Source organism: Equus asinus, chromosome 22 (genome assembly GCF_041296235.1).
Source record: "Equus asinus isolate D_3611 breed Donkey chromosome 22, EquAss-T2T_v2, whole genome shotgun sequence".
Taxonomy (NCBI): domain Eukaryota; kingdom Metazoa; phylum Chordata; class Mammalia; order Perissodactyla; family Equidae; genus Equus; species Equus asinus.
This window is the reverse complement of record NC_091811.1, coordinates 39,637,768-39,665,199: the sequence shown is the minus strand read 5'-3', so window position 1 is coordinate 39,665,199 and position 27,432 is coordinate 39,637,768. Positions and strand designations below refer to the sequence as shown.

Genomic DNA, 27,432 nt, shown 5'->3' with positions numbered 1-27,432 from the left:
CCTTGTGGGAAAACTCTGGAAGATAATACAACATACAAACCTCAGAATTATCCCACTGGAGGGATGGGGAGCTGAAGAGTCATGGATGACGGTTGTGTGTGTGTGTGTGTGTGTGTGTGGTGGGTAATTTTCTGTCCTCATGACCTCCACAATCCCACAGAAAACCTTCTGCAATCGGCAATGGGGAGGGTGGACCCTCAGGCACAAGGATGCAGATACTGACCGTTGGAAGTCACAGAAACACACTGAGAGGTCCTCGGAATGCGAGCTGGGCACAGGCGGCAAATGCTACATATGCATTTCGGCGATTTGGAAACACCTGTCAGAAACACAATTGATTCAGTGAGTCTGCTTCTACGGATTTCTCCTTCAGACACACTCACAAAACTGCAAAATGATAGCTGAATAAGACTATTCATTGCAGCACTGTTTGTAACGGCACAAGGTGGGAAATGTCCTTAGTGAAGTGTACTTCACTAAAGGGGGTTAAACAAATTGACACAGTGATAGTTTATACCATGCAACGCTAAGCTGGTTTGAAAGAAGGAGGAAGCTCCTTGTATAGCGATATGGAATGATGGAAAAGATACACTGTTAGGAAAAAAGCAAGATGCAGCAGTGTTTGTATGTGAATATTTGGCTAAAAAAGATGGTGGTGGTGAGAGACTATATGTATCTGTTGTGTGTGCCTAAAAATCTATGGAAAGATACGAAAGAAACACTTAACACTGATTGCCTTGGAGGAAGGGAACTGAGGATAAGAGTGAGGGAGACTTTTCCTTCTGTAAAGTGGCTGTATTGCATTAGCTATTCAAAAATAAAATTTAAATAACTTACAAAGAACAATTTATCTTTTTTATAAATTTTTTTTTAGCTATTTATTTGTATTTTTCCTTCTTCTCCCAAAAGCCCCTCAGTACATAGTTGTATATCATAGTTGTGGGTCCTTCTATTTGTGGCATGTGGGACACTGCCTCAGCATGGCTCTATGAGCAGAGCTAGGTCTGTGCCCAGGATCCGAACCCGTGAAACCCTGAGTCGCTGAAGCAGAGCGTGTGAACTCAACCACTTGGCTACAGGGCCAGTCCAAGAACATTTTATCTCGAGGGCAGTAGTGAGCTACTAAAATTTTGTTTTGACCTCTCATTGACTATAGAGGAGTGAGATGATCAGATCTGTTGGGATAGACTGGCAGTTAGTTGGGAAGGATGCAGGGTTTCAGGGAGCCTAAAGGGAGAGAGAATGCCTGGATCGAGTAGGAACAAAAGTTTAGTTCCCAGGGCCAACCAAGGCTCCATACAATTGGGGAATATTATTTAGCTGTTAACCTCCCAGGCAGTGTACTTGAGTAGACTGAGGACTCTCTCTGAAGATAAAAAGTAACAGGGTACCTGTTCTAACTGTGTTCTTAGATTCTGTATGTCTATTCAGCATCCACTAATCAAGGCCAAAGTGTTTACTTCTCTCCTGCAAGTCAGCTTGTCTGGAACTTACACACTTTCTTATCTAACTCTCACACGCCAAGCCACTATTTCCCCTGCCCTAAATCATCCCCTGGCAATAAGAGACCCCCCACTACAGCCCAAAGCCCACTGAAATGATGCAAACTAGCCAATCCTAGGCTGTTGACTCTGCTCTGCCTTGCCTTTCCTGCAGAAACCTCAGTTAAAGCTCCGGCCTACGCCTTCCCCTCGCTACTGCTTCTGCCTCCTTACCCAAACCTGTGGCTTCCCACGTGGCCCTGTGTGGTGTGGCATACACCTCTTCTCAGCAAATATAAGTAATAAAAATCTTCTTTCAATGGCACTGACCTCTCTAGGTTGTCACTCACTCACCTCCATAAATTAAAATTCCATGGTACAAGTGAGATAGTATCCAATTTTGGATAATAAACATTACTTGGGGGAAATTTTTGTGTGGAGAAGAATGCACAGTATCTTAGACTAGCCTCTAGTCCCATCTCTTCCTAAGAAATCTGAGAATCTGTAATAAACTGAAAAAATAAGTAAAGTAAGAAAATAGAACCAGATTGCTTTATTTGTGGGCCAGTAACAGAATTAAACATGGGTGGGAGAAGGGTTCCTGAGATAAGAAAGAATAAAAGACCCAGGAATCATACTGAATTAGACTGCCTGGCAGCCAAGCCAGCTACATATGCATAAAACATGAGTTCATGTCCCCCAGAGAAATCTGCGTGGTTAGGGCCTTCTTTTTCTTCCAGACTTCCACTGCTCTCTGCCATGAGAGTATATACATTTCCACTTACGACAAAACTAAACCCAGAGCCCTTAAAAAAAAAACCAACCAAACAAAACAGTTTTATGAGGATAAAATTCACATACCGTATGTGTTAATTTCCTAGGGCCCCCATAACAAATTACCACAAACTATGTGGCTTAAAACAACAGAAATTTATTTGCTCACAGTTCTAGAGACTAGAAGCTCAAAATCAAGGTGTCAGAAGGGCCATGGACCCGCCAAAGGCTCTGGGGAGGAATCACCCTCCTCCAGTATGACCTCATCTTAATTTGATTACGTCTGCAGGGATCTTATTTCCAGGTAAGGTTACATTCACAGGTACTGGGGCTTACGACTTCAACATATCTCTCTGAAGACGCAAATTAACCCACATGAGACAATTCACCCGTTTAAAGCGTACAGTTCAATGGTTTTTAGCATATTCACAGAATTGTGCAACCATCACCACTATCAACTTTAGAACATTTTCATCACTCCATGTAAAAACCCCGTGCACAGTAGCCGTCACTCTCCATTTCCTCCTAAAACTTCCCCCAAGTGCTAGGCAACCACTAATCTGCTTTCTGTCTCCATATGTTTGCCTATTTTGGACATTTCACGTAAATGGAATAATAGACTATGTGGCCTTTTGTGTCTGGCTTTTCTCACGGAGTATGTTTTCCAGTTCATCCATGCTGTAGCATATTCGGTACTTTATTCCTTTTTATGGTTGAATAGTATTCCTTTGTATGGGTATACCACATTTTATTCATCCACTCATCAGTTGATAGACACTTGGGTTGTTTCTACTTTTTGGTTATTTGAATAAGCTGCTATGAAAATTGGTGTTCAAATTTTTGTGAAAATATGTTTTCACTTGTCTTGAGTATATACCTAGAAGTATATACTTGGAATTGCTAGGTCATATGGAAACCGTATGTTTAACTGTTTGAGGAATTCCCAGACTGTTTTCCAAAGCGGCTACACTATTTTACATTCTGACCAGCAGTATACCAGCGTTCCAATCAATTTCTCCCCATTCCCATCAACATTTCTTATTCTCTGTCTTTTTGATTCTAGGCATTCTAGTAGGTGTGAAGTGGTATCTCACTGTGTTTTGATTTGCATTTTCCAGAAGACTAGTGATGTTGAGCATCTTTTCATGTACTTATTGGCTATTTGTATTTCTTCTTTGGAGAAAGGGCTCTGCAGATTCTTCCCTCATTTTTAAGTTGGTTTACTTGTCTTTTTATTATTTAGTTTTAAGAGTTCTTCATATATTCTTATAATATATAAAAACATATAACATATTGTATATCTATAATATATATTATTGTTGGAACAAGTACCTTATCAGATATGTGATTTGCAAATATTTTCTCCAATTCTATAGATTGTCTTTTCATTTTCTTTCTTTTTTTTTCTTTTAAAGATTGGCACCTGAGCTAACAACTGTTGCCAATCTCTTTTTTTTTCTTTCTGCTTTTTCTCCCCAAATCCCCCAGTACATAGTTGTATATTTTAGTTGTGGGTCAGTCTGGTTGTGGCATGTGGGATGCTGCCTCGGCGTTGCCTGACAAGCAGTGCCATGTCCGCACCCAGGATCCAAACCAGTGAAATCCTGGGCCACTGAAGAGGAGCACGCAAACTTAACCACTTGGCCATGGGGCCTGCCCCTGTCTTTTCATTTTCTGGATGGTGTCCTTTGAAGTACAAAGTGTTTTCAATTTTGATTAAGTCCGATTTACCTATTTTTTTCTTTTGTTGCTGTGCTCTTGGTGTCACATCTAAGAAACTGAACTTTTAAGACGTATTGCTTATTAAAAATGAGTAAATAATTTATGTGAGAAATTCTGGGGTAACAATATAATGGTGGATAAGAAGTATTTTTTCCAATGACAAAATAAACTGTACTATATTAGGCTTTCCTTTTAGGATAACTTTTTCGTCTTTCATTTAGGATTCTTATCCTTTTATGGGAGGAAGAATTATGCAGATTACCATTTATTCAAATAATTACTATTATATATTATTGTTGTGGTTCCCATTTGGACAAGTAACATTTCTGTTAAATAACAAGGTGTCACTTAAAAGCATTATTTATTTATTTTTCTAATTTCTAACATGTCCACAGTAAAGTAAAAAGAAAATTAAAATCATATGAAATTCCATCTCCGGTTCGAATCCTGGGTGCAGACATGGTGCCGCTCATCAAGCCACGCTGAGGCGGCATCCCACATGCCACAACTAGAAGGACCTACGGCTAGAATATACAACTATGTATTTGGGGGCTTTGAGGAAGAAGAAAGAGAGCGAAACAAAGAAGATTGGCAACAGATGTTAGCTCAGGTGCCAATCTTAAAAAAAAATGATCTTTTCCAGCGGGAAAGCTCTTTTTGGATTCATCTTTTTCACTTGTTCAGAAGGCATCACGGCAGTATTATCTACTGAGGTACAATCTCCTACAAACGTTATGCTATACAGACTGTATCTTACCGGACTCCACATTTAATTACTTTTGCTTTTACATTCTTTCTTGATTCGTTTTCTGAACCCACGTTGAGAAATAATTCTGCATAGATTTACTCAGAATTATTCCATTTAGTGGAACATTTAGGATCTACAGCCAGATCTATATGACCCAAGGGATAATTCTTTCCTAGTTAATTAGAAGGCCAACATTTCATGATTAAGATGACTGAAATACCATTCTTAGGTTCATTATTAGCTCAGGCTACAACTGGCATACCTGTGCTGGAACTTGCTGCCTACTCATTGATTCACATTTTTTTACTTCACATTTTTTTCACCATGCCCATTGTTTTTCGTATAATCAAGGTTGAAGGCATAGCCTTCCTCCCCTCATGTTCGGCAGTTTCTGTTCTTTCTCTGGTTATAAACACTGAAACAAATGGACAATCTAATATTTGTCTGACACTCAAGGTCCCACATGCAATTCAGAGATTCAAAGCTAAAATGCAACATTAAGGTACATTACAGCAACAGGGACTGAAAAGAACACAGATAATAACTGGCAAAATACTGTATCAAGAACTGTTAAAAATCATGATAATTTTTGTGTGGGCTCAGCCAACACTTTTTAAACTGGAACTTTGTTTCCTGGATTATACTCCTGATTTTTCTCTCTTCTTCTCTTCTTAGTCTAGACAATTTTTATCAGAGCTTCAGGGCCAATTCAATTCGTTGCAATTGGTGAACACATGTTGAGGCTGAGGTCTTGCTGGGTGTTTTGGTTTTTTCTTTCTCTTAATTCGCTTGGTACGAGAAACACCATCCCTTCCTTGAGAAACAGAGATGTATTTCCAGCCTTTTCCATTGATTTTATCCAACCTGAAAATTTTTATCAGCTTTTCCTCTGTGTACCAAGGAATTCATCTGTTTCAAAGCAAGAAATAACACAGCCTAAACAAACACAATCTTACTATTGAGGGATGCGGGGTTACCCACTCTGTTTTTATGGCAATGTTGATTTGGGGCTTTCTGCTCTTACAGGCTGAGTCCTTTCTGGGGAAACGGTGATTTTTCCTTATCCTACTGTGAAAGAGGGAATCTGAGAGGCAAGCGCGCCCCTGCATTTCAAGAGTGCTTAGACCTCAGAGGCTCAAGCTGCTTTAACTGGCAGTTCCACAGAGGGCGCGCTGCCCTGTTCGAGGGATGGGAATCACCTGTTCAAGGTCGCCCATCCAATCGTTACAGGCTGTAATCAGCAAGGCCGGGCCGCGCCGCGGAGTCGACAGCGGGCGGCTCTTGGCGTCACACCGGGCCCACCTGGTGCCCCGCCGTCTGCGCAATCGCGGGGAGAATGCGCCCCCTCGCGACCGATTTCCCGCCGCAGCCGGGCCTGGAATAAACGCCCGCCGGCGGCGACCAGCGGAGGCCGGGGCCGGGCCCACCGGAAGGGGGCGGTGTCGGGCGGCCCGAGGCTGCGCGCGCGGTGGGGGCGGGGCGAGCCTATATAAGCTCCGCGCGGCGGAAAGGGCGGGCCTGGGCGAGAGTGGCTGAGTCGGCGGAGCGCCGGGCGCCGCGGACGCCGCCAGCGGGGCTGGGGCGGGGAGAGGGAGGAGACGGGAGGAGGAGACGCGAGTGCGGGGTGGCGCCGGTCCACCTCCGCAGCTCTCCTGGCTCCCGCCGGCTTTCGAAGGCGGGCCCGGGCTGCGGCAGCGGCAGCGGCCTCGGTGGCCTGCGGAGGTGAAGCCGGGCTGCGGCGGCGGGGGGAGGCGGCCGGCCCGGCGAGGGAGGGCAGGGCTGGGCTGCCGCCGCGGCGGGGAGGTGGAGGGGCGGCTCAGCATCCTTGGGGAGGGGCGGGCCCCTCGAGGGCGGGTGGCCCGGGCGTTTTCCTCCGGGTCGGCCTCCCGAGCGGCACCTGCCGTGGTGGTCCAGGCCCGGTGCCTCGGCGTCCACAAGGTAGTGGGAAAGGCGGGGGTCGGGGCCCTCCGGCCTTGAGTGCCCGCTGGGTAGAGGCGCCTCTCGCGTGGGCCCCTGCGGGGGCTGGGCATCAGCGCTGGTGTGCACCAGGCCTGTTATGCCCTTGCTTTGGGGGCGCTTCCAAGGGGAGAGGGATGGAGACCTCCGATGCGCGGGCGCGAAGGGGGTGCAAGGGCCACTGACTAGGGCGTGTAAGGCTGGCTAGCATGAGCCCTTAACCTGGTTGGGTGTGAGTGGTTACCGGTTAGTCTAACAAAACAGAAACCGAATTCGGGGCGCTGACAGAGTGAGAGAGTACCTCACTAATGTCCAGGAGGGATGGACTGGCGTTGTAGGCCCTAGAGCAATCAAAGGGAAGTTAGCATTCTTGTTCACGAAGCCACTCTTCAGTTAGTGAGTGAGAGCTCCAAAAGAATCGTGTGTGTTCAGCATTTTCTTCTGAATGTCATTGTTAATGGTTGGGGTTAGGGCTGGTGGTGGTGAGGGGTAATGTACAGAGGTTCGAATGGCTGCCTTAAGATCCCAATGTGGAAAGCTTATTTTTACGTGTCATCACTTGACCATAGAAATTATTCGGAATGTGGATTGCCCTCATGAGAAGAGAGGCGCTCTGAAGCCGTTGCTTGATTAGCAGTTTCTCCTCCCTGGGTGGAAAATTGAATTTCTGGAAACATCTCCCGTGTTATAGATTTTGCCTACGTAAAGGCGCTAGTGCTTGGCACTAATTGCCTTAAAAGTAGTGGGACGGAAGCACGGTAGCTAAAGCACCATTGGGGTTTGAGTTCACTTCTGTGGAAGAGAATTTTGAGGGAGTGGGTCTAGACTTTTCAGGGAAGTTAAAGCCTCAGTGTGTTCCTGTCGACCTGATTTACTTCTGTGTGTAACTTCTTTTCTTCTTCCTTCCTTCAGCCTCATCTGTTTCAATGGTGCAACTCTCTTCATCTCCTTTTGGTTACCAGTCACCTTCAGGCCATTCAGAGGAGGGAAGAGAGGGGACTATGAAGTCAGCCAAGCCCCAAGTGAACCACAGTCAGCATGGGGAAAGTCAGCGGGCCATGAGCCCCTTGCAGTCTGCTCTCAGTTCCGCTGCTTCTCCTTCCCAAGCATATGAGACCTATATTGATAATGGACTCATATGCCTTAAACACAAAATTAGAAACATCGAGAAAAAGAAGGTAACTTTCTTTCCTCCCAGCTCTGTATATGCACCATCTTAAAACAGGGTTAAGGAACTGACATTTTTCCTTCCTATCAGGGCGCATAGGTTTTCCTTCCTAAAGATTTAACTAACCTTGGGATTTAGCTGGCTGAAAACATGCAAGCAGGCTGAATCTTGGATATATTAAATATTTTCTGTTTGATTTGTCAGCATAACTGAATAAAAATATTCTTCATAGTAAAATTATTATACATGCTACTGTTGAAATACTTGAAAAGTATTGATACTTTAGGTTAGGTGGATTCCTTGAGTTGAGTATTAACGTTTCTTTTCAGAGATGAGCAATAGCCTGATTTTTTAGCTTGTTTTCCTTGTGACTCTGCAGCACTTGGTAATGCAGTATAGCTGCTGCAGTCATTGGAAGCTTTAACGGTGATAGAGCCAGAAAATGTTTTAGCACTGATTTTTGTGTTGCTAGGTGATCATTTAAGATTGGTAGATGAAAGCATCGTCGAGAGCCTTGTTAAGAGACTCGGGATTATAATCAACCTAACGTTACAGTAAATGCTGATGTAGAGATCCAAATCATTCCTCATCTCCTGAGTCATGTAGCCTGTGAAACAGTACTGCACATTGCTTTGTTGTGTCATGATTCTCTTTTGCCTGTGAGCGTAAGGTGAGTGATTAACTATCTGGACCTAGGAACTCTTCCATAGTTTTATGCTAAGACCTAGTTAAACCTTAGGAAAGTTGCTTTTAATGGAGGAGTGTGAAGAGATTTTTAAGAGTCTAGTTGACTCCGTTTCTTTTCCTCTCTTTTCTTTTTTATACACTAGGAAGGTAGGGAAGGTAGTGAAGGAGGGCTAGTAACTAGTAGTTTCTCTCTGGCCCTAGCTCTCATCAGTTGTCTTTTCAATGCTTGCAGTTGATCACAAGTATGATACGGTGAGTGTGCCTTGGTCAGCACAAATTCCCGGCCTCCGTGGGAAACTAGTCAAAGCAGGATCTATTCAAAGCAGGGTCTGTCGGTGAACTATCTATATGTGTACTTTACTCTAGCTTAACTGTGGTACCTCTTTAGTTTTGAATGCCTATCTGACAGTAGCAATGCTTTTGTTTCAAGCTTCTGGGAAAGCATTTTAAAGCTATAAAGCCAATATGGAAGGAGCCTAGACATTACTTTTGGAATACTATAGGGGGTCAAGTCGTCATTATGGGGACAATAAATGCAGTTTGTTTGTCATGTATTTACTTAAACATCAAATTTAACATGAAAAATAGCTTCAAGTTGAGGCTACTATAATGCTAGGAAAGAAATCTTTCGCATTTCTGTACTTCATTAGAAAGTTTCCTATCAGACAAACGCCACATAATTCAACAGGTAACTAATAGTTTAAGCATGAGGTTAGAGCAGAATTTCTCAGCCTCAACGCTCTTAACATTTGGTGCTGGATAATTCTTTCTTATGGGGGAGTGTCCTGTGCATTGTAGGGTGTTTAGCAGCATCCCTGGCCTCTACCCACAAGATGCCAGTAGACCCCTCCACCTCCCTCCTGTCTCCCAAGTTGTAATTTGGAGATAACCAAAAATATCTCCAGACATTACCAGATATCCCTGCGAGGGAAAATTGCCCCTGATTGAGAACCACTGGGTGAGGGGCATATGATTGACTAGTTAAGTCCCAGTGCGTTAGGTAGTCTGATTATAAATAGAGGCTGTTAAGAGAAAAGGGTTTTCTTACTGCTTAGCTTTTGTAATTCCAGGCTAAAGTTGATTGTGTGTAATATTTTTCCCCCCTGACTGGAATTCATCTACAGTTGCTGCCTGCCTTGTACTAGGAACTTGCAGTCTGATAGCTTACCTCAAGAACTTTGTTTTCATAAGAAACAAGGTCTGGTATTTTTTTTTTTTTTTGCTTCAGGATTTTGTATCAGACTATGGTAGATACAAGTTTCTCTTTTGTAGCTCAAACTAGAAGATTACAAAGATCGCCTGAAAAATGGAGAGCAACTTAATCCAGACCAGTTGGTAAGTGGCTTGTGATCCTTTGGTCGGACTTGCTGGTTTCCTTTTCTTAATAAAACTCTGGGTGGATTTGGTGAGATCAAAGATTTGATAGGCCAGAAAAGAAGAGTGAGAAACATCTGGATTTTTCAAAAGACGTTGTCTTCTTTGCCTGTTAGATCTTATAGATTTGACTCTACTTCTTTTGCACTAGCAGATGGTGTGGATGGGGATGTGAGTTGTTAAGTAAGAGTGAAAATGTAGACTATCACTAAAAGTTAACATATGGATTTAAATTAAACTTTTGCTAGGGTGGGCTGAGGAGAAGAGGAGAGAGTACTCTAGATTTCTACTGTTCTCGTATATTCTAAAGCTGACATCTTTCTACTCCAAAATGTAAAAGAATATTTACTCTATCTTGTCTTCTTTTTCTCCAGCTGCATCCCCTTAATTCCTTTTATGGTTTCTCCCTACTTTTCGATCCTGGATTGCCGTGTCCCCTCTCAGGAGGCATGTTTATCTGATAGAGATGTGACCTTTTGTTGTTGTTGTTGTTTAAACCTTACTATAAATATTAGACTGTTTACAACTTTTAAAGTTTAACTTGTCCATGGTATACCTGATAATTGCAAATTTTATCTAATTTGGCAAAGAGTTTTTGCAATATGGAAATAAAAAAAATGCTTCATTGATATTTTCCACTTTGACCTGATCACATCTCCTTGCTAAGAAGGAATAAAATTAATCTAAAAGTTATTTGATCCAGCTTGTAGATCTATTGTCTTTTATCTTTCCCAACGAAGATTTTTAGTTGTATATCGTAGATACTGGCCTTCAAGGACTTTTCCCTTGCCGTATTGGCTCTTCACTGACCTAGAATTTTTGTGATGTAGTAAATTATAATTTTGCTGAGGCACAGGTTTGAATTGTGTTAGCTCAGAGCATGATGTGCTCGCATAGCTGGTGAAAGGACTTAGCTGGATATCCAGCATTTCAACGTGGCTTTGTTTTCAAGTAGTCATGTTATGTTCAGTAACTTTTAAAATGATGAAACTTTTGTTTGCATAAATAGCCTTGAAGGAAGTGTTCTATTAGTGTTTTTGATTTGGGGGAAATATGGAGGGTGGGGGTGGGAAGGTTGGTGATTCTCATGGTAGCTCTCTAAGAAATGTCAAGGACATGCTATATTTTTCAGAGCTTCAGCCGGGCAAACTTTAATCTCAATATTTCTTTCCTGTCTTCATAACCACACGTTGCTTCTATAATATTAACTTTGATTTCTCAAGTAATATGCTGACAGCTGCTGAATTTATATTGCAATAGATCAGTCCTCTGAACTCTAGATTCCTAAATCCAGTTGCCTGTTTGACATCTCCTGACTTCACCCTGCCCCCCAAAGCCTGTTCCTCCTTTAATCTTAGCTATGTCAGTTAAACGCTTGATGCACTAGAAGGATGGGGTTGCCAAAAACCTTGGAGAATTTCTCATCTTTCTCCTCATACCTCACTTGTAGCCCATCAGCAGGTCTGGTCAGTTCTATCTTCAGAATAAATCCAGAAACTGACCATTTTTCATAAATTCCACTTCTGCCATCCTGGTCCAAGACACATCATCTTTCATCTGCATTCCTGTAATAGCTTCCTCACAGATTTTTCTCTTTCTGCTCTCTCTCTGTTCTCAACACAGTGGCCTCAGTAATCCTGTTCACATGTAAGTCAGATGTTCATTCCCTGCTCAAAAGTTCCCATTGCTTCCCATCAAGGTGGCAAAATGTCCTTACTATGGCCTGTAAGAAACCCTGCAAATACGCTCCCTGCTTCCTTTTACATCTTTATTGCATTTCCTACGCTGCTCTCCCTTGCTAGCTTCGTTCCAGCTACACTGGCCTTCTTGCTGTTCCTCAAACATCGCAGGCACACATCCACTTCAGGGCTTTGTACGCGTTGTTCCTACTGCCTGGGATGCTTTTTCCCAGATGCCTAAATGGCTCAAGTCCAAACCTCCTTCAGCTTTTTATTTGAAGGTCAGCTCAGTGAAGCTTGTCCTGACAACACAGTACCTCCATCCTCCCATTCACATTCCTTAGCTCTGCTCCTTGCTTTAATTTTCTTAATAGAAGCACTTTTCTGACAAACTGTAAAGTTTTATTTTGTTAGTCTCTCCTTCCCTTATGATATAAGTTCCATTAAAGTACAGATTTTTTCTGTTCATTGCTGTTTTCTTAGTACTTAGAATAGTGTATAGCATATAGTAGGCATGTAAGATATTTATTACATTTAGATTTACTAAACATAAAATGATTGAATATTAGATTTTTAGATGTGATTAAGCATATAGTTTGTGGTACTTTTGAGAAATAACATCTTGTACAAGCAATCTATATTTAAGGTAGAAATTTAGAAAATGCAGGTATGTCGGAAAAAATCTATAATCTGACCCTGCAGAGAGCTGTTGTCAGTAGTATAGTGTTTAATTTCAAAGCTCTAAGTTTAGTTTTTTAAATTGGTAATAATTCACATAGTTCAGAAATTAGGAAATACTAAAAAAGATGCAATTTTTCTTTTACTCTATCCTTCCTCTGTCCACTTCTCCCCTTACAAAATAATAATTGCTAATAGAGTCTTATGTATCCATCCAGAGTTTCTTTAAGCCTTTATAAACAAATACTTTTCTCCCTGTCTCCTCTCTCTCCATTTTCTATACAACTTAGCTTAATATAGATACTTTTTGAGCCTTTATTTTTGCCTCTTCCTTTTTTTTTTAATAGACTTTATATTTTGAGCAGTTATGGCTTCACAGCAAAATTGAGCAGAAAGATAGCAAGTTCCCGTGTTCCTCCAGACCTGACACACACACAGCCTCCTTCACTGTCAACTTTGCTTCCCAGAGTGGGACGTCTGTTACAGTCAAACCTATGTTGACACATCATCATCACCCAAAGTCTGTAGTGTACATTAGGGTTCACCCTTGGTGGTGTACATTCTGTGGGTGTTGACAAATGTGGAATGGCAGGTATCCACCACTGTGGTATCATATAGAGTAGTTTCACTGCCCTAAAAGTCCTCTGTGCTCTGCCTGTTCACCTGCCCTTTCCTTTTTTAATATCATGTCAGTGTTTCCATGATGCATGGTCTTTAAAGTTGGGTTGAATTGTTTGGTGAACTCTCTGAGCCTAGTTATTTTTTGAGTAGGAGTTCTTTGAAAATATCCCCTATTTTTCCTTTGGAAATTGATTTGTTTAGATTTTTTTTTTCTTTTTTTGAAGTCAACTTTTCAAACTTTTACTTGAAAATCATTTATTTTATCTAGTTTAAAAAATTTATTTGCATAGGTTGGGGCCAAGTAACTTTATAAAAGTCTGTTTCTGTGTTTCTTCTGTGTATTTCTAATTTTGTGTGGTTGTATTTCCTCAGTTTACTCTTAATTAAGTTTGTGGGGTTTTTAAGCCTGCTTTTGGATTTATTTTTTCTCTTCTGTTCTTTTTGTTTTTAAAGATTTTATTTTTTTCCTTTTTCTCCCCAAAGCCCCCCCGGTACGTAGTTGTATATTCTTTATTGTGGGTCCTTCTAGTTGTGGCATGTGGGGCACTGCCTCAGCGTGGTTTGATGAGCAGTGCCATGTCCGCGCCCAGGATTCGAACCAACGAAACACTGGGCCGCCTGCAGCGGAGCGCGCGAACTTAACCACTTGGCCACGGGGCCAGCCCCTCTTCTATTCTTTTTATCTTGCTGCTTTCCTTTGGTTTCCTTTGCTTCATTTTTTAACTTTGAGTCGAGGGCTTAATTCATTTCTTTCCTTTTTTCCCCCCACTGTAAATTTTCCTTCAAGCACTGCTTTAGCTGTATACTGTAGGTTTGATACTGTGTTTTCAATATTGTTGGTTGGACATTTTGTATTTTCAGTTGGTATTTTTTCTTTCACTCAACAGATATTTGTAAATAAAGCTTTCTGTGATCTGCATGGCTGTTGTAGACTTTAGTAATAACTCTTAAGTAACCTATCAGGACTAAGCTACAGGCCTCTAAGATTTCGCTATCATTGCTAACATAAACCTAGATTTCTCCTTTGAAATAGAAGATGAATGTCTTCGTGAAGTTGAGAGTCCCATTTGTAACTTCAATATCTGTTTTGGTTCAGATCTGGATTTGAATGGAGACCTGAGATTCAAGTGAGTGCGTGAGCACAAGGCCAGGGGCACTTGATGATTTCAGCTCCACTGAGATTTTTACCGTTAAAGAATTAGGATTTGATAACCATCCCTTGTTGCTAAACTCTGACCTATGTTATAGTTAATGCATAATGCTGAACTCATTACATAATACGGAATCTTTTCTCCTTTGTGGTCCCACTGCTGTTGACCTAGTCAAGGCAAGCCACCTAAATGTTACGTAAGCTTCCTAATTAATCTCCTTGTTTTGAGACCTTCCTTTCCAATTCACCAGTCCTACTCCCTCTAGTGTTTTTTTCTTGAAACAGAAATCTCAGCATATGAATCTATTCAGAAGTTTTAAATTCTCTTCAGAATCTTTAGCATATTTGAGGCTCTCTAAGATCATGTTCTGAAATACCTTTTATTTGTTCAACAAAAATGCATTAAGTACCTACTCTGGGAGGTGCTGTGCTTAATGCTATGGATATAGTACCTAAGGGACAAATATGATCCTTGCCTCCATGAATAAATGTAATGGGGAAGAGAGGCAGGAAATAAGCAAATATAAACGTGATGAATGTTCAGGTGAAGTATGGAATGATAATGAATTGTAACGAGGAATCTAACTTAGTCTGGAGAGTTGAGGACAGCTTCCTTGAGAAAGAAGGGCTTTATTAAGACCTAAAACATGAGTAGGACTTAGCCACTTAAAGTGGAGAAAGAGGAAAAAGAGCAGACTAGGCAGGTGCTAGTATGTGGAAAGGCCCTGAGAAGGAAAAGAATGTTTTTACAAAAAGCCTTTCTGAGAAATTGGGAAGAAGGCCAGTATGGATGGAGTGATGAAGCTGGAGGGGGAAGCCACATTACACAGATCTTTGTATACCATTTAAAGACTTTGTGCTTTTTCCTAAGGGCGTCAGAAATGATATAGGTGTGTTTTAAGCAGTGAATAACTACGGATTTCTAGTTTAAGAAAATCACTTTGCAGTGTGAAGACTGGTTTGGAGCTGGTAAGGATGGATGGATATAAGGAGACTAGATAAGGGTTGGCTGTAGTCTAGCTCAGAGATTAAGGTAGAGGCAGAGAGATTTTGAGTAAAAGTAGCTGGATTTGGCAGCTGGCCCCATGGCCAAGTGGTTAAAGTTCAGTGCTCCGCTTTGGTGGCCCAGGGTTTGTGGGTTTGGCTCCCAGGTGTGGACCTACTCCACTCGTTGGCCGGTCTGTAGAGGCATCCTACCTGCAAAGTAGGGGAAGATTGGCACAGGTGTTAGCTCAGGGCTAATCTTCCTCAAGGGAAAAAAAAAGGATTGGCAACGGATGGTATCTCAGAGTGAATCTTCCTCACACACGCACACACACACACAAACACAAACACAAAAGTAGCTGGATTTGAGAGGTAAAATCAACATAGCCTGGTAACTGGATGTAAGAGTAGAGGGAAAAGCCAAGAGTGGTTTCCAGGTTTCTGGCTTGAACAGTTGCGTGGATGGCAAAACCATCTATTGGGCTTGGAAACACTGCAGGAGAGGAAGGTTTGAGAGAATGGGATGAAGAGCTCAATTTTTGACCATTGATTTTAATGTGCCTGTCAGGTATTAGGGGTGATGTCTAGTAAGTATTTAAGGTACAAGTCTGGAACATAGAGAAGTTTAGTATATAGATATGTCACCTCTATGGCTGCTGATTGAAGCCATGAGAAATGAAGAGGCTGTCTTGGGTGAGAGTATAGAAAGTAGAAAAGAGGCCTAGGACAGAGTGCTGAGGAAATCTAACATTTAACATTTGGATAATAATGGCCAAAAATATTTATAGTGAACTTACTTTAGGGTCAGACATCATTCTGAGTGATTTATAAGTTAATGGAAAAATTATTGCAGCTGGAGAAATGGGAGGAAATGGAAGTTTAATGTTGTAAAAAACAAGACATGTTTGTAGAGCAGGAGGGTGCCTTTATGTTAAGTCTTCTGAGACGTCAACTAAAATGAGAGCTATAAAAGATCCTTAGCTTTAAAGGATGGGGTTGACATTGCTGACTTCAGCTAGGACAGTTCTAGGGGAATGGTGGAAACAGAATCCAGGTTGATAGAGCTGAAGAGGAAATGGAGAGTGTGTAGACATTTTTGAAATTTGTCTGAGACTGGAAGGAGGCGGTTGCCAGAAAGGCACTTTTTGTTTTTCTTGTTTAGCTTGGGGAGACTTGAACTTTTTAAATGCTGGTTTAAGCGTCAACAGCAGGAGAAGCTCAAGACATTAAAGAGAGAATCATAGAGTGAGATTTCCTATGAAGGCAGAGTGGATAGGATCCAGGGCACGGGTAGGAGGAGATCTCCTTCACTGTAAAGGAAGGGAAAAAGAAAGGATGGATCCACATATGATGGTGGGAAGTTGAGGTCATTCCCATTTGATCCTGCTTTTCTTGAGTCAAAGTTAATACCATTTGGGAGTAGATATGGAGGGGTATTCCTTTCTAGTTTTACATCCCGCTGAGGACTGTATACTATGCTTGTGTTGTCTGTGCATTCTTGGTTCTGTATTTGGAAGGCCTCTGTACCTTTTTTATTATGAAATATATGGTACAAACAAAATGTTGCATTAAGTCATGATGCATAATAAAGCAAGCATCAGAACCCACCACTTAACTCAAATATTGGTTACCAGCACCTTTGAAGCTCCTTCCAGTACTTTCTCTTTCCTATAACTTGACCCTGAACTTTTCCCCTCTCCTTCCCTTGCTTTTATTTTAATAGCACTTGTTTGCTGCCTTTAAATCTGTTAGGGTTGCTTTGTCGTACCTTATAATAAATGTTACCATACTATAGATTCTGTAGTTTGCCTTTTTCACTCATTATGTTTAGGTTTTTTAGATTGATGCAAGTAGCTATAGTTCATTTGCTTTTCTCTCCTCTGTAGTAGTCTGTAAATAGATGGATGGTTGAGTTGCTTGGTATTTTTTGGTATTCTACTTTGACCAATCTTATATGTGCAGTTGAGACATAGGTGAAATATTTTTTTCAGGGTATATACCTATTATTGGGCTGTTGGGTGTGCCCCTAGTTAACTTCATGGGTAAAAATGCCAAACTGTTTTCCAAAATTATTGTACCAATTTATGCCAATACTGCTAATACACAGAAATTCATGTTGCTCTATACCTTTGTAAAGACTTATAATCAGGCTATTTTTTAAAAAAGTTTTATTGCAGTATCATGCACATATCATAAAATTAACCCATTGTAAATGTACAATTCAGTGATTTATAGTAAATTTGTAGAGTTATGCAACTATCATGACAATGTAGTTTTAAAACATTTCCACAACCCCTACAAGTTCCCTTTTGTGCCGTTTGCTTCCTAGCTCTACAAATTTGTTTTTTCTGGATATTTCATATAAAATAGAGTCTTTTGCATCTGGCTCTTTGACTTAGCATTATGTTTTTGAGGTTCATCCATCTTATAGCATGTATCAGTAATTCATTTCTTTTTATTACTGACTACTGTTCCTTTGTATCGTTATACTACGTTTTTTTAATCCATTTACCAGTTGCTGGATATGTGGATTTTTTTATTTTGAGCTTTAATGAATAATGCTGCCATATACATTTGGATACAAGCCTTGATGTGAACATATGTTTTCATTTCTTTTGGGAAGATACCTAGAAGTGGAATACTATAAATTTAATTATAGAGTCTTTATAGTATGTCTTTATCTGGTTGGAGAAGTTTTCCACCTTGTTCTATTTCATATTAACCCTTTGTTCCTCTGTATAGATTTGAGTTAGTATAAGTCCCATAAAAAACCTGCCTCTTCTCTAATTAGCAACTTTGTGAAATCTTAAAAAAATTTGCTCCTTTAAATTTGCAATATTTCTGTTATGATACTTAGTTTTATCTGTTATAGGTAATTGTTTACAAGTCTTTTCCCTCCTAGTGTAAACTTCTTGAAGTTGCTTAGTCATCTGTGTCATCCTCGCTATGCTACTTGTGTAATGCCTTTGAGTAGTGAGTGAGTGTTGACAGAGGAATCCTATTGGCTCAGTGCTCTCAAAACCCACAGGCCTCTCTGACTGTAGACTTTATAGATAGGGAGTCAGCCCTATCATTATTATTATTATTATTATTATTATTATTATGGCTCAGATTTCTAGTATAAAAATTGAACTTTTAAAGCAACTTAGTATAACTTCTACTAAATACTTTTCTCCCTACTTTTTTGAGTATGTATAGTAATTGGCTAGTTCATGAAGTCTTAAATCTCCTCTACTACTTTTAAGGAACACTTATTTTGACATATTTGTACTTAGAAGTCCACAGAATTGATGTTTTCTTATCTTATTTGGTAGGAAGCAGTAGATAAGTATGAAGAAGTGCTACATAACTTAGAATTTGCCAAGGAGCTTCAGAAAACCTTTTCTGGACTGAGCCAAGATGTAAGTATGTTTTCTTTGCTTTTCCTGAAACCAGTTTACTTACTCGATCTTGAATAAAATGTCAGTGTCTAATAATGGTGCTTGGTTACCATCCATCTCATTCCTGCTGATATTTTATTGGGCATGTGAGGTTGAGGATGGTTACTGAAGAACTAATGTTTTCAGATTTCTGGAGTCGCAAGAGAGTACAAATGGTATCTGAATATGAGACATTGTGAATAAAGTTTAGTTATCTAATATGTATTATTTCACTATGGAATTATAGAAGTTATCACGAGGGAGAATAAAAACTATTTGACAGATACATTTATTAAAGATGTTTTAGAATATAGGTTTGTAAATTTATATAAAATAGGCTTATAAGTTTAGCGTTATTTAACATATTAGGAAACAGAATTGGTAGACTCTTCTGGAGACCGTGACAGTTGTTACCAGGAAAACTTGTGATTCATGTTGCATAGAAGTAAGTCTCATCTCGCTGCTTGTTAGGTTCTCTATGTTGGCAATGCAAACTTCTAACCTCTGTCAGATTTAATCAGTAAGAGATAGGAAGTCTGAGCATTCATTAGTGAATATTCTTCACTGTTTCAGAATCTTGTATTAGAAAGCCCTTTAAAGATTGTGTTCTAAGAGTTGAGGAAGTATTTTTGTAAATTCATTTCTAGGGTGGCGACCATGCCTCATAAGGTAGTCTCTTTTACTGTTTTGGATATTTTCTTCTTGTAGGGTGAACTAAGATTTTCTTCTCCATTCCTCTGGTATCAAAACAATAAAAAAATAAAAACAAACCCCAAACATTGTTTCTAGGCTAAAACCGTTTGCCATCTTAATCCTTGTAATATAGTTCTGAATTGCTCTTTTCTGGACGTCTGATGTAATTAACTCTTAAAAGGTTGTGTGTAGATCTAAAATAGCCTAGTACAGAGCCACTACCTTCAGTTTTCTGGATACCTCTGTTAATGCAATTCTAAGATGATATTAGCTCTTTGTCAGTCATAGCATATTGTAACTCATATTCACGCATTTATCACTTAATTTTAGTAGTTTGTTAATTTCAGTTATTAAATATTTCTAGGCTATTTTATCAAGATTGGCACCTGAGTTAACATCTGTTGCCAATCTTCTTTTCTTTTTTCTTCTTCTTCTCCCCAAAGCCCCCCACTACATAGTTACATATTCTAGTTGTAGGCCCTTCTGGCTCTGCTATGTGGGACGCTGCCTCAGCATGGCTTGATGAGTGGTGGGTGGTCCGTGCCCAGGATCTGAACCAGTGAAACCCCAGGCCACCGAAGTGGAGCGCACGAATTTAGCCACTCGGCCATGGGGCCAACCCCTTTCTAGGCTATTTTAGATACAGTACTTTTAAGTCAATTTTTTTCTTATACTTGTATGATTGATTCTTCCTCTCCCCTCCCCATATGTTTATTTAGTTTTGGTCCATTTTACTGCAAAAAGATCTTTCATATCTTCCCTCTGATTGGAGATATACTTGTATAATACTTAAAATTTTCCATTAACTCTCTTTACTCAAAGTTACTCTATTAAGTTTTAGTTTTCCATTCAGGTGTTTATTCTTTAAATGTATGATATTCTTCTTTTTAGATTTAAACCTCTTTGTAAATACCTTCCATGTGCCAGGCACCTCTGTAAGTCCATTTGATTTTTATAGCAATCTAGAAAGTCAAAATAAGTAGACCCATTTTACAGATAAGGAATCTGAAACTCATAACAAAAGGAACTCCTTCAAAGTCATATGGCCAGTAAGTGGTAGAGTGAAGATAGGACCCTAGCTACTTTTTGCCCCTAAAAACGGTGTTCCTCATGTTATACCATGGATATGGTATCTTTCTCTTTACATGGTCTTCCGCTGCTGTAGTCTAGAGGTAGCTCCCAGCTCACCAAACTTTGTTGATACCCATGAGATTATTTTTTCTTATATGTACTGTAGATTTGCTTTCACTTTAGGTGAGGTGCTAAAGTACTTTGGAGCTTGCGGTAATGAATCAAGACCCCAAAACTGCTTGCCAGTACCTTCCAGCCTAGTCATTTTTGGGCTCTTGTTTTACTAAAGTCTTTCTTTTGTCAGACCTCTTCTAGGATAGCCAGTTTTGCAGTTTGTACAACATTTTCTTCTTTCTCTTCAGACTAAAGTTGAAAGTGTTCCCGTTCAGCCCAGCCACATTTCTCTTTGTCTTCATGATATGGAGCTCTGTGCCTTGGTGGAGATTTATCATTCTAAGTCATGGTTCAGAAAATAAGCTTTATTATTCAGTACTCTTGCTTGATAACAGTTTACTTCATATGGTCTCCTTTCCAAACTGGTCCTTCTGGAGTGGAAAAAGAGAAGATGAACCTGCCTTCTTAATTTCCACATAAATAAGGAGAAATAGGTTCTTGTCAGTGGTTTTCATGACATCTGAATATGATCTAGGAGAACCATATTTCTTACTTGATACTTGATTGATTCAACAAATATTTGAGGTCTTGTCACGTGTCAGGCTATATGCTGGGCACTAGTGATATATTGGTGAACAGCGGAGATATAGTGCCTGTCGTCATGGAGCTGCAGTCTAAAAGGGATGCAGATAAATAAAAGGATAACCATTTAGTGTAATAGATCCTTTGATGGGGAAGTTCAGGGTGGCATGGGCCAAGAAGAACACCTAATCCAACCTTGGGAGGTGGCAAGAGAGACATCTGAGGTAATTGTGTGCTATAGTGCTGAAGATGCCCTCAGCATCAGTTGCCTTTTCCTGTACCATCATGAAACTGTGTCCAAGACACTCCCACGTCTTGGAGAGCTAGAATTGCCACCTCTCTGCTTTCTTCCTCTCCAGCAGAAAGTGATAATCCTGTAGTTTTGGTAAGTGTTATTGGTGTAAGTCCATATTGAGGTCTTGGAAAAAGCTTCTCTGAGCTTTTGCCACCCTGAAGAAAACATCCTTGCCCACATAACCCCCAACCAGTCTGTTTCTCATTCTCAAAATTTTATATTCACCCATTGTCTCTTGTCCCTGGTGGTAGCACAAGTCAAATTTATTAAGTTGCTTTCATACCCCCTAGAAAGAAATTAATAATGCCATAACAAATCTTTTTCCTTACATTTCTCCCCCCCAATCTTAATCTGTTAGGATTTATGAACATCCCCATTGTAGAGTTTTAAATATGATGCTATATGGGTCACAGTACTTTCACCTATTGATAGGAAAAATCTTCTTTTAGATTTTTTTTTGTTCTCTTAATCTCCATACCTTGGAAAATATCCAATATGATGGAAACGTTACAATCAGAAAAACACCTATAGGGAGAAAAGACCTTTTAGGTTTCTTAGTGGAAATGGATGGTATGTTTTAGTGATTGGTATTTTATAAATGGGAAGCTGCTTCTGGGACCCATGTATCACGTCAGACTTTAAGGTATTATAGTTCTGAGCTTGGGAGTAGACTCAGAGCTGCTCATTTTACACACATGCATTAATTTGAGGGAAAACTTAGGTTCTGCTAATTTTCCTTATGTGTTTTGTCAGCTACATATTGGAAGATACAGCTCCATCCAGGCTGACAAACTATTATGAAAATATCTCTTAATTTTACTTTAAAAAACAAACAAACCAGAAACCTGTTTGTCATGGCTGTTTTTTGACATTACATTTGTAAAATATTTTATTTCTGTTTGGTTTTCAATTCCGTATGCCTTAGCTGGTCTTCTTTGGTTGGTTGAAAACTGACCATTTTTGTTTAAATATTCTTCTCCTGGAACATGAGATTTAAAAGAAACCCAAGACTAAACTAAAGCTTTTTCTTAAAATATTTGGCCTAAAAAGACTTGATATGCATAAATATGGAAAAGTAAAACCTTGGAATTAATATGGACATCAGTGATAGGTACTTTGCTTCTCATCATGGTCTTATCACAGGTGCTAGATTCAGCCTGGAGTTGGGAGTCAGATGTTAGGACTCCCTCGGCTCTGGTTACTTGAGACAAACCAGTTTCTTACTCAGTGACTTATCTGAAAGAGGATGCAGGGGTTCAATGAACTTGTGAGCTTCACAGTCAGTGTTGTTATATGAGGTTTGTCATCTAACTTCACCTCTTTGGCATTACGCTTTTGTAGACTATGAATTGCTAATATGGGATGGTGGAGAGTTGTCAGCCTTAATTAGCGTTTGTTTTAACAGCTGCTTAAAGCGCAGAAGAAGGCCCAGAGAAGGGAGCACATGCTAAAACTTGAGGCTGAGAAGAAAAAACTTCGCACTATACTTCAAGTTCAGTATGTATTACAGAATTTGACACAGGAACATGTACAGAAAGACTTCAAAGGGGGCTTGAATGGTGCAGTGTATTTGCCTTTAAAAGAACTTGACTACCTCATTAAATTTTCAAAACTGACCTGCCCTGAAAGAAATGAAAGTCTGAGGTAAGCTAATAAAAATATTTTCCTAAAATAGAACACATAACACTTGAGTCTAGCTTTTTAATTATATGTGTATTTAGTAATTAACTAAGAAAACATTAATTTGATTCAACGTGGGAAATGTTGGCTGGCCCAGCCTCTTACAGAGTTGATAGACTTTCTAGAAAGAAAGTGAGTTCGAATGACCTCATTAATATACTTTATTGTAAGAGTGATTTTAAGAATAATGTCTGATCATCAAATTTCAACTTCATTCAAGTATTAACCATAATACTAATTAGGTATATTCTTAAAAATTTTTTTTGTGATTATCTCAGGCTGCTTATTACCTGAGAGTCTTTGCCTTCTTACTCCTGTTGTACTTAAGTGGAGGCAAGTAAAATTTAACTTGGCCGATATCATTAAACTTTCGAAGTAAGAATCATTTGGTGTTGTTATGCTGTGAATAAATACTGAGAAACAAATTTAATAATTTAAAATACAAACCCAGCAAATTGAGACTACCCAATTTTCTTTCCCTTATCCATTTGCTGTTTTTGCTTTGATGGAGTAAATCAGCTAATGAACAGCTCCCTATGCTTCTGCTTTGTGAGATACAGGTTGTTTCAATGTTGTGTCCGTTAGCTATGCTAAAGCAGAGTCAGATTTCAGCTGTTACTAGAAATAAGCCCTGTATCAGGAAGAAACCTATAAAACTCTCAATTACCTAGATATAGCCATATATATTTTTTTATTCCCATTCTGATGGTCTCCTCCATCGTCATTACCTATTTGGTTGCTTCCTTCTCCAACTTCACGTTAGTGGACTCAGGAAATGTAGCTTACTTTGATATGTGAAATGTAAGTGAAACATAATTTGAAAAATAAGCTGTTCTCTTTAAAGTCAAATGCAGCTCTTTTCTTGATATTTCCATTCCACTGTTCTTTCACTCGGACATATACTGGATAATGAATGATACTGCATTGACAACTTTAAACTGTTTTTGGCCTATTCTTTAGTAGCTGTATTTGGTAAAATCTTTATTTTAGTTGTTTTAAGGAAAAATGCTTACATTTGAAATCCATAAATAGGCATTTAGTCGTCTTTTATAAAATTTCATTTTTTTATTTCCAAAGAGTAAAAAGACAAAATTAACATTGAATGTCTTGACTGTTGATGGGTTATACTGTATAAATTGTACGGCTCCAAATACATGTATACGTGTACCTCTAAAGCCACTTTGTTCTGCTGCTGCTTTTCCTTGTCAGTGTTGAAGACCAGATGGAGCAGTCATCCTTGTACTTTTGGGACCTTTTGGAAGGTAGTGAGAAAGCAGTGGTAGGAACGACATGTGAGTTTTCTCTACTCTGGACTTATACAGTAAATACTAAACTTTATGTTAGAAGTTTAGTATGATATTGAGGGCTGAAACTGTGTCAGTCCATCAGAACTTACATGTCTGACAATACTGTATTCATCGGGAGAATGATCTCTTTGTTTAGTTCTGTTAAAAGCAGCTATTGTATAATTATACTCACTAAAATAGAACCTAGGGAGAATTTTGAAGTGGCACGTCACTATGATTTGAGAACAAGAGCTGAGGACTAGTGCTGGCTTCAACATTAGCTTGACCATTTTGGGGTTCACTTCTCTATTCTGCATAGTAGAACCCATTCTATTTCACAATCTTAAATTCACACATTGTTAATATCAAGGCTTATCTACCAGATCTGCCTAAGAAAATATGAATGTTTGGCTATATAATCTGTTGAAGCATTGTTGTGTATCAATCTGAAAATGATCTGGAGAGAGTCCTTTTGGCTTCCTAAATAGACATTGGCCAAATGACCAAGTACAAATGGCTGGACATGAAGTACATAGTTTTCTGTACTAGCTAGCTTAGGATAATGAAAACTCACTAGAAGCTGGTAAACATTTTTGTTACTAGTTATTGCTTCCTTTTAAAAAATATATAAGTATGTATAATCTCAAAATTTCTAAGTCCTTTCAAGTTTAAATCACAGACATTTATTTCTTGGTTAGAATGCAAAATAATACAAATACTTTGGAAGATAGTTTGGCAGTTTCTTATACAATTAAGCATACACTTACTGGACAACCGAGCAGTCACATTCCTAGTACCCAAGAGAATTGAAAGCTTACGTTACAAGTTTGGCCCAGTGGTGTAGTACTTAAGTTCAGCACGCTCTGCTCTGGCAGCCTGGGTTCGTGGGCTCAGATCCTGGGCACAGACCTGCACCACTCATCAGCCATGCTGTGGCAGTGACCCATATACAAAATAGAGGAAGATTGGCTACAGATGTTAGCTCAGGACAAATCTTCCTCAGCAAAACCAAACCAAAACAAAACAAACATATCACATAGGTACTTGTACATGGATGTTCACACTGGCTTTGTTCATAATAGCCTCAAGTGAACCCAGCTCAGATGTACATCAACTGATAATTGATAAACAAGATGTGGTATATCCATACAGTGGAATCTGCTCAGTAATAAAAAACGGAATGAACTATTGATACATGCAACAACATGGATGAATCTCAAAGTAATTATGCTGAGTGAAAGAAGCCAGACAAAAAAGGAGTACATATTGTATGATTCAATTTATATGAAATTCTAGGAAAGACATAACTAAAATGATAGCAGGTTAGTGGTTGCCAGGGAATAGGGGGAGGGGATTGATTACAGAAGGGGCATGAGGGGACTTTTTGAGTTGTTGAAAATGTTCTCTATCATGGTAATTATGGTTTTAGTGGATATTAAAAATGAAATAGACTTTAGACCCATTTGTGGTGCAGTGACTTTAACATCATTTTAAGATTTTTCTTGATTCTCAAATGATGATATACTAGGAGTGGCATACAGCATAACTCCCGTGTTAATCATGGAATTTTGTAGTTTAAAAATCCTTTAGAGATTGTCCGAGATAGGATTTTCTGATGGTTATGTTTGAGGAACTGTTATTTCTCTGAAGACTTAATTACTTGGGGGAGATAGAGTAATTGCTCGTTGTGATGTCTTGGGGACAGATGGGAGAAATGACTTTTCTGCAATCTCAAGGAATAGGTGTGTGCTTTTGTAACATATTAGAGTCTTTGATTAGGGTCTCTGATTTTTAGTCGTTTTCCAAATAGTGGAAATGGAGGCCCAGAGACACTTAAGTGACTTATATAAAACTTTGGGATTCTGATCTTTAAAATTTATATTGATTCAGCATGACGTAAAGATGGACTACATATTTACTTTTCATGGTGCTGCCTGGTTCTTTGAATCCTTCCTAATGTGGAATATTATAATGACATACTTTAACTGGAATAAAATGATATTAGGATTTCTATTTCAAATAATTTTCCATGAACTATTAGTTTATGTGATAACTATGTCTTAATCACTCTTTCTTAGACAAACACATGAAAGATCTACTGTCTAAATTGCTGAACTCAGGCTATTTCGAAAGTATCCCAGTTCCAAAAAATGCTAAAGAAAAAGAAGTATCATTAGAGGAAGAAATGCTAATAAAATCAGAGAAGAAAAAACAGTTATTGAAGACTGAATCTGTCAAAGAGTCAGGTTTGTTGAGATCTCTGAAATTCTTTACAGTGGTTGCATTTTTAACACTTACCCGAATGAGTCAAATGGTTGTGAAATGATTGTCTTATTTTGTTAGATTCTGCTTGCATGGAAATCTTTGCTTGCTGCAGGATAAGTCTAGGTTTAGAAAGCATCTCTAGGCTTTATTACCGTGATTTATAGAGTGAACCTTAATAGAAACATGAGGTTATTCTTTGTTACGAGATAGTACACTGGAATTTGAATGAACCTCTTTGTTAAACTATTAGTAGGATAATTCCATTTAAAATTGTTGTTTAAAATGTAAGTTCTAGTAGAATCCAATACTGTAGTGGAATGAGAATGTAAATAACCTAAGGTTAATATATTGACTCAGGAAAAAAATTACCCAAATCAGTGAAGGAAATATACTTTTCAAAATTCCACTTTTCTTGAGGAAGAAATACTTTGAATAAATGACACTTTTGTTTTTGTTTGAGGCTGGATTTCTTTAAGAACTATCACTTCTAAGGAGGTAGTCCCTGCAGGGTTTTGGGAGCTGTTAGCAAGATTCGAGTCGTTTTTCATGTTCACTCCTCTTAGTTCTTCATACTGAGTCCAGTGCTTCAGTCTCTCCACTCCATTACCCCGCTCCCAACCTTCAGCCGGCTTGTTGGAGAAGCGTGTAAGGGCTCTGTTTCAAGCTGAGATGACTAATTTTTACCCCATGGGACTGAAGCTATAATTCCAACTTGAAAGAAGCTGTGTTTGTGTGTAAGAGGAGAGAGTCTTGTTTTCAGTCAGAAATCAAGTTTTCACTGCACTTGACTTTAGAAAAGCATCTAATATAAAGAGAGCCACTAGCTTCAGTTGGCCTCAGACTACCTGTTTGTGATCAACAAGCAACAGTGAGAATTACTTCTGCCATGAAAATACTTAATTGTACTATTCTCTTTCTATCATTCTTCTGAAATATGTTGCTAGAATGAGTTACAGTTGTATTCAGTCTACAAACTTATAGTTTATCTAGTTTTTATTTCATATT

The 27,432-nt window shown here is 39.3% G+C and overlaps 1 protein-coding gene across 22 annotated transcripts in view; it reads left to right on the top strand.

Moving 5' to 3' along the window:
• The first annotated feature begins 6,236 nt into the window (after positions 1-6,236).
• Positions 6,237-27,432, top strand: part of CAPRIN2 (caprin family member 2) — a 41,545-nt gene continuing 20,349 nt past the window's right edge. For 20 of the 22 annotated variants that reach the window (XM_070495132.1, XM_070495131.1, XM_070495129.1 and 17 more), the window contains exons 1-7: positions 6,246-6,447; positions 7,594-7,859; positions 9,809-9,871; positions 18,337-18,423; positions 22,602-22,840; positions 24,086-24,168; positions 26,241-26,408. In XM_070495132.1, coding sequence (XP_070351233.1) covers positions 7,608-7,859; positions 9,809-9,871; positions 18,337-18,423; positions 22,602-22,840; positions 24,086-24,168; positions 26,241-26,408 — 892 coding nt within the window. In that variant the 5' untranslated portion in view covers positions 6,246-6,447; positions 7,594-7,607. Of the gene's footprint in view, positions 6,448-7,593; positions 7,860-9,808; positions 9,872-18,336; positions 18,424-22,601; positions 22,841-24,085; positions 24,169-26,240; positions 26,409-27,432 lie in introns of all 22 variants that reach the window. The other 2 variants (XM_044775290.2, XM_070495134.1) reach the window with 2 other exon arrangements.